Genomic DNA, 7478 nt, shown 5'->3' with positions numbered 1-7478 from the left:
ACACACACACACACACACATACACCATAGACACAGGTGGGGAACCAGCAGGTGATACCTTTCTGTAGGTGTACATTCACTGGTATGTTAAATGTTTTTAAACACATATGTATGTATATATTTACACAGAAATGAAGTGGCGTTATGCCAAACAGTTATATGTATGCCGTTTAAGCACAAGTCACAAGTCCACAGCACATGAGCACATGTTATCGGTGCACCTGTTGCAGCAGCATCAACATTCTAAACAGCAAGGCTGTATTTCAATGTTCACGGCTGCAGGGTCAATCTGCCCCAATGTCTCAGTGGACTAGTTAGGAGAGGCTGAGACTGAAAGGGCTTTCCGATTGGTTTAGTCACAAGGCCGTCATATCTGTTTCTTTGAAGTGGAGAGCCTCTGATGATGTCCTCTCGTCCTCTATTGCTTCTCTTATGCAGGCTTTCCCTTGTATCTCCACTGGAGTCTATGGTGAGTACACAAACGCAATCTCCATGTTATTATGACCATGGTGTTTATCTCGTGCCATCACCTTGACATGCACACTTGCATCATTGCACATTGGGTAATGTATGCACAAAAGCATGGGTCACATATACTAGAGCAGACATGACGTGAATGGAAGAATATGGAAAGAGGGAGAAAGAGAAAGCAACAGCGAGCAGCAGCCATATTAATGGCACACAGTGAAACAGTGGGACAGCCTGACACAGATTGCTGAGGCTGAAGCTGGAGAACAAAAGGAAAGATAGAGAGAGTGAGAGAGAGAGAGAGAGAGAAAGAGTGAAAAATGTTTGCTCTTCGGGGGGGCGTTCAAGTCTTCCGCTGGTGGCTTTCACACGCAGAAGCCTCACTTATGCTTGAGTGTTTGCGCAGGGATACGGTCAGATATCAGTCGGCGATGCGGAAGGGATTTTTATTTTTTTTTGGTTTAAGGGTGAGATTAGACAGCACGATTAAAAGAGATTACAAGTGAGACCATGTCCCTCTGATTTTGTAATCCCCCTTTCTTAGCGCTTCGTGTGGTGATTAGAGTTGAGAAGGACTCCTGGAGCTGACAGTTTTTCGTCTTTGAAAAACTCTACTCTAGGGATGGTGTCAAATAACTAAAAAGTTCTTGTACATGTAACAGTTCATCATAATGTGATTTATTTGGCATAATTAAAATGTCCTTATTAAAAGGAAATCAAAAGAAAGATACAGTATTTAAGTATTTAAGTGAAATTTAGAAATGGTTTCAACCATCTACCTGTGTGCTTGTCCACTCTGGTCCATTCACGGTGTGATTTAAGGCATCTTTTAAATAAGAATTTAGATTTTATTTTACGTACCTGGTTAAATAAATCGATGGATGGTGTGACAGATTAATTGGTGATCTCCGATGGCAAACTTTATATATAGAATCTACCGTAATGCCATAGATGGGTTGTATGGGAGGCAAGCAACCAACACCTTTTATGGGATGACATCATATGGCATACTGTCTTGACTGTATCCAAGATAGAGAACAACATGAACATGAAGCCAAATGATCTCTTAAGAAAACAATTCCCCAGATATTCCTTCAACTGCATTGTTAGATGCTTCAACACCTGGTCCCAAGACTGAACACACACACATGCATAGGGTCATTTGTAGGTTATACAGTGTCTACTATCATGATACATATATGTGATAATTAGTCAGAATATACCCAAAAGTCCTTCATAGAGGCCCAGTATATATTTATGAATACATAGACTAGTATTGCATATTGCTCAGATACATTAAAAAGAGAAAAGAGGTCATCATGATTCTGACACACACACACACACACACACACACACACACACACACACACACACACACACACACACACACACACACACTGACCCAGACACTCCCTCTGTCAGCATTTGCTTAACAGCAGTCTCTCTTCTCCAACCATACCTTTGCTGTTTATTTTCTTCTAGACATCTATACATACATAGGAATATGGACAGATTCCCCCATACATACATGCATACATATAAAATCCACATGTAAAAGTCTGTCAAATAAATCATTGAGGATCAGTGTTAAAAAAACTGAAACAACTTTCTTCTTCAAGTTTGAGCCCTGTGTTATTGGCTGGACAGGAAGACCGCCTTCAGTGTGCATTTGGGTCGAGATCTGAGAGGACGTGCGTGGGGAGAGGCGGCAACTGTGATCTGGCTGAATCTAAATAAAACGCTCTTGTATTCCGGCGCGCGTAGCCTGCCTTTAAGGTTCAGTCTGCGCTGTCTCCTTTGTGTTCGACTGCAATGCGAACGTAACCCACCTCCACTGCTCTCTATTTACACTGATGTGTTGGCCTCAGTGAGTCACACGCAGCTGGATCATGGAGCTATTGTGAGCACCAAGTGCTGTTTACAGCAACTGGTCACACCAGCAGTGCCCATGTGTATCAGTGCATGTGTTTGCATCCTATCATCCTGGCTGCATTTGCATCGGCCCTTTTGAAGGATGCTATGCTCCCTCTTGAATGTGGTGCTTGTGTGATGTTAATGGGGAATGCTCTGCGTGTGTGATAACCATCATTTTGTGTCTTTGTGGGTTGCTGCCTGTAACTGTGCTTGTGTCTGTAGGGTATCCACCAGAGGAGGCAGTGGAAGTGGCGTTGGCCACAGTGAGAGAATACCTGGATGAGCATCATGAACAGGTGTGTTCTCTCTCTCTCCCTCCCTCTCTCTCTCTTTCCCTCTCTCTCCCTCCCTCTATCTCTCTTTCCCTCTCTCTGTCTCTTTATGTGTGTACATGTGTCTATGTCTCTTTATATCTATGTGTGTCTGTCTCTTTTTATCTATGTGTGTCTGTCTTTTTATGTCTATGTGTGTCTGTCTTTTTATGTCTATGTGTGTGTGTACATGTGTGTCTGTCTCTTTATGTCTATGTGTGTGTGTACATGTGTGTATGTCTCTTTATATCTATGTGTGTCTGTCTCTTTATATCTATGTGTGTGTGTGTGTGTGTGTGTGTGTGTGTGTGTGTGTGTGTGTGTGTGTGTGTATGTGTCTTTATGTCTGTGTGTATGTCGTCATGTTTTTTTCTCTCTCTCTCTCTTTCTTTTCTTCTCATCCCTCTGTTCCCTCTAGGTGTGTGTTTTGTCACTGCTGCTGCTGCTGGCATGGTTCCCTATGAACACAAGGGAGAGAGTACTCACTGTGGGACTGTGTTTTTCAAACCGCACAGATGTACTCACAATACTCACACCCACAGATGTAATCACAACACACACACAAGCGCACTCACGTACACACACACACACACACACACACACACACACACACACACACACACACACACTTTTACTGTACTCTTGATATGCCCATACACTGTAAACACACAGAGCGTAGCTTTATTTAATTGGATCATAACTGAACTGCTGTCATAGTAGTATACAAACACACTTGGGCACAAAGATGTACACACACACACACACACACACACACACACACACACTAATCCCTTAGATGGTAATGGAAAGAATACCAGTGAAATACTGAGACTAAACAAGAAAAGCTAAACTTTCACTTCCACATAGATCTGTGTCTCCTCTTTTCATTCTCGCTCTATCCCTCTCTCTCACCACCTTTCACTCCAACCTTCACACTATTCCCCCACGGCCTTTCTCCTACACCATGCCCATTACTTCCTCTCATCACTTTTTTTCTCTCTCTCTTCTTTCAACAACACTCATCCCTCCACTCCCTCTCTATCCTCCGCCGTTCGTCCTCTACTCATCAGTCGCCTTTTCGCTGAGCTGGTTTGCGCTTCCCGAGCGCCACTGATGTGTGGTGTGACAAAGACAGCCTAATTAGGGCATCCTAATTAAACCCAGTGCTTCTCTTCTCCACCAGCTTCTCTCAACCAGTCCTAATCCCCCCCATCCCCATCCCCATCCCCATCCCCACCTCACAGACCCAGAGGAGGAGAGAGTAGGGGTGGGGTGGGGTGGGGTGGGGCGGTGAGAAGCAGGGGCAAGAAAAAGGGGGATAATTCCCGGGGAGGGTAGAGACAGGGAGAGAGTCGTTTGATGGGGAATAAGCACAGGCACGTCCAGACAGCGAAGAGACAAATAAACAAATTGAAAATTCTAAACTTGGCAACAGCCTCTGTCACATTTTGTCAGTTCATGTTGTGCCAGTTTGGGCTCTTTTTGCCCGCAGTGGGAGGGTTTGTTGGAATAGACCTGGAGACTGGTGAGATAGAAGGGGGTGACACAGTGCACCCATCAGGTGAATGATGTATAGCATCCAAAACATTTGAGACCATTGTTTCCATTGAAGGAGAGCACACAGCTGCTGCTGTTTACTGTTGATCCCTTTACTGCACTCTATGCTGTGACCTCCAGCAGTGCTGGAAATCACTAGTGATTACCCCATTACCTTTTCCACCATTGCTTTCTATTAAGCCCAGGATAAACCCTCAAAACTCCATAGTAATCTACATGCAGATACAATATACTGTAAGAAACCAGTCAAATATCCGACGGGTTGTAGCAGCACTTTGTATTATCTGCTACACATGGGCATGACTGACTTTCCAGAACATTCTGCACAGAAGCACGAGTGTAATTGAGTCTAATAGAGTCTATTTGGGGTGGGGTGGAGAGAATGTTGAACTGCTGTTTGATGAGGATAATTCATAAGGTGTCTAACCACTATACTTTATTGAATGCCAATGCGCAAGGAGGCAACATCTTTTAATGTTTTCAGCTGGTTCACTGAAACCTGCTGTGCAGCATCACAGGAAATTACTCACCAAGGAGATGTAAAAGGAAATAACACTGCTTCTCCCTGCTGCAGCTGTATGCGTACCTAAACTAAGGTGCACAAATGGACTAATGGGGAGTGTTTCTGAGTCATCTCAATGTTGTTGTTTCTCTTCAAAGCTGGACCGGATCATCTTCTGTGTCTTTCTGAAGTCGGACGCGGATCTCTATCAGCGCAATCTCCCTCTCTATTTCCCTCAGGGTGAGTACCACTCACACGCCCAGCAATATCAGCAGACGCGTACTGTACACCCTGGGTCATTTTACCAACCATTCAGACAGGCTGACTTATAATGTAATTATGTCTGGCCTGTTAAGAATTTAGCACGGTTTTGCACCCTTGCTCAGTTATTCAGAAAGGTACTCTGGAACAGTATGTAGCGACTTACTGGAGGGTTTCCACCGCATGTCTGAGAACCTAATGCCTGTAGGATCACAGACAGCAGGGTACTTCTTTTAATTTAAGCCCCTTCAAATACACCACCATCTACCAAGACAAACAGGGCTCCGTGGAGATGTACTGTAATTCTCTGTGGCTCTTTTGGTTTTGTCTTGCTGTCATTGTTGCCAACATCAGTCACAGCCAGCATCAACATACAGCACAACCTGTAGTGTCATTTACAGCCATTTCAAGTAGCAAATCACCCACAGAAGTCATTTTTATTTCCTGAATGGCCTTTTCCGGAATAGCCTTCACTCCGAGTAATGTCATATAAAACCATGCATTTACATCACTAAATGTGCTGGATTCTTTTGGACAATCTATGCTTGTTTTCCCCCCAAAACCCTCATGTCCATCCCCACCCCCTATCAGCTCAGTCTGCTGACCAATCAGAGAGCCCCACTGATGGACAGGTAAAAGGCATGGCGTGCTCTAGTGCTTCTGTGTTGTTTTGTCCTGTTTGTTCAAAAGCATAGTGCTCGTAGTTAGTCTTACTTGACTCTAACCTGTGTTAGAACGACAGCACGTCATCTGTCAAAATCCGTCTTCCCATCTAACAATCTACCCTCTGTGTCGACATATTAGCACTGCAATGCACTGTGTCTAATTACACCATAAAACTGATTTGTCCATCTGTGAATGTTGGACTAATTCCTATCTGTAAATGTAGACTAATAATTGTCATAATAACACTGTAATTTTTGTAATTCTTCTGGACCAATAGACGCGTCCATTAACCAGTCCTCAGAAGGCTTAGAAATCCTAATGCTGCCATTCTTAAGGGGGGGAGTGAGGGCGTACCTGAGATTCTCACCTGAGCTGATGGTCGTGACGATAATGGCACTGGCAGGGATGATAATTAGATGAAAAGGGACGATTAATCTGTGTGCTTTAAATCTCTGTTCCTCTTCTCTCGGCAGGATCCTCTGTGAAAAGCAAGCTATGATTGCCTGTCACGGTTGCCGTGGATACGCTACACCACCCATCATGGTTTTGCCTGACCTCCTCCTCCTGCTCCTCTTCTTCTTCTCCTCCTCCTGCTCTCTGCTTGCTTTATTATTTTTATTCGCTCTCCCCTCTGTAGAAAATCACACGTACATGTGTAATTACTGCGGTACCGCAGGGAAACACTTCCAGACGGAGGGCTCAGCCCAGGCACAACACCACCCGCCACCTTCCTAAGCAAGACATGTTCGCAAAATACCACGTAGGGTCAATAACTGCTATTAGGCACACAGTGTCAAGTGTAGCACTTCTGGCTGCAGCTTAGAGTAAAACTAGCTAATGTGGAGATTATACAATTGTACCTTTGTGTTGGGTAGAATTCTAGCATTGGTTTTAACCTAGATATCAGGTGCTCCTGGTATTTATGCAGCTTGTGATTTCATCTAATAATGTAAGTGTTAATGAGGTGGAAAGAAGCGTCGAAATAGGTGGAATATTAATGTTGACGTTTGACTGCTTTTGATAAGTGCTGTCTGACATGGTTCACACCACAGTGAGCCATCATGGACATTTTCATTATAGCTCGTTTTCTACTGATCACTCTGTGAGCCTGCAGTTTGTTTAATTCATGAGATTCTTATTAAAACATATTCTTTAATAGGAGGGATGCATTTGAGTGGATTTGAAATGATGTTTGTAATATTAATAGCCAAAGATGTGATTTGTACTTTCTAATCTGTTTCTACTCTGGCTAAATAAACATTTGGCACCACACAGAGAAGGGTTGCCTTATGGGCACATATAAGTTATTGAACCTATTAGGCCCGTGGAAATGGAAGCCTCTGTAATGTAGGCCCATGATCTCAACACTTAGCCTACAATTAAATAATTGTTTTTTTCCTCTCTACCATTTCACTGTATGTCTGCAAGCCTGATGAAAGAATCTCATTAAAGTCAATTCTTTTGGAAAACTAATGGCTGTCCAAGGCAATTTTTTTGACTGTACTAATTGCTCTATGGGGTGAAGGGGGTGTAGTCTTTAAGTGATACGCTTACAACGCAGCAAAAGATAAACTGTTCTGAGACATACTGGATGTTGTTTCAAATGAAGTTATTGCTCCATTTATTCTTGGGTTGGTTTTTATTTCTGCCGTCTGAAGGAGAAAAACACACACACACACACACACACACACACACACAGAGAGAGAGAGAGAGAGAGAGTAATCTCCAGCAAGTCTGTTAGTCTTCCCTCTCTGTTCTTTCCTGATGGGAGGAGAGAGAAGAGAGGGAACGCTTGATGAA

At 43.5% G+C, this 7478-nt stretch overlaps 1 protein-coding gene across 1 annotated transcript in view; it reads left to right on the top strand.

The window, feature by feature from the left end:
• macrod1 (mono-ADP ribosylhydrolase 1) overlaps positions 1–7151 on the top strand; it is a 25803-nt gene extending 18652 nt beyond the window's left edge. The window contains exons 4-8 of the mRNA XM_031587291.1: positions 438–468; positions 2604–2677; positions 4910–4991; positions 5604–5644; positions 6152–7151. Coding sequence (XP_031443151.1) covers positions 438–468; positions 2604–2677; positions 4910–4991; positions 5604–5644; positions 6152–6163 — 240 coding nt within the window. The 3' untranslated portion in view covers positions 6164–7151. The remainder of the gene's footprint in view (positions 1–437; positions 469–2603; positions 2678–4909; positions 4992–5603; positions 5645–6151) is intronic.
• The last annotated feature ends 327 nt before the right edge of the window (positions 7152–7478 follow it).

This window comes from Clupea harengus, chromosome 20 (assembly GCF_900700415.2).
Source record: "Clupea harengus chromosome 20, Ch_v2.0.2, whole genome shotgun sequence".
In the NCBI taxonomy this organism is placed as follows: Eukaryota; Metazoa; Chordata; class Actinopteri; order Clupeiformes; family Clupeidae; genus Clupea; species Clupea harengus.
The sequence above is the reverse complement of the archived record's forward strand: the minus strand, read 5'-3'. Positions and strand labels throughout refer to the sequence as shown.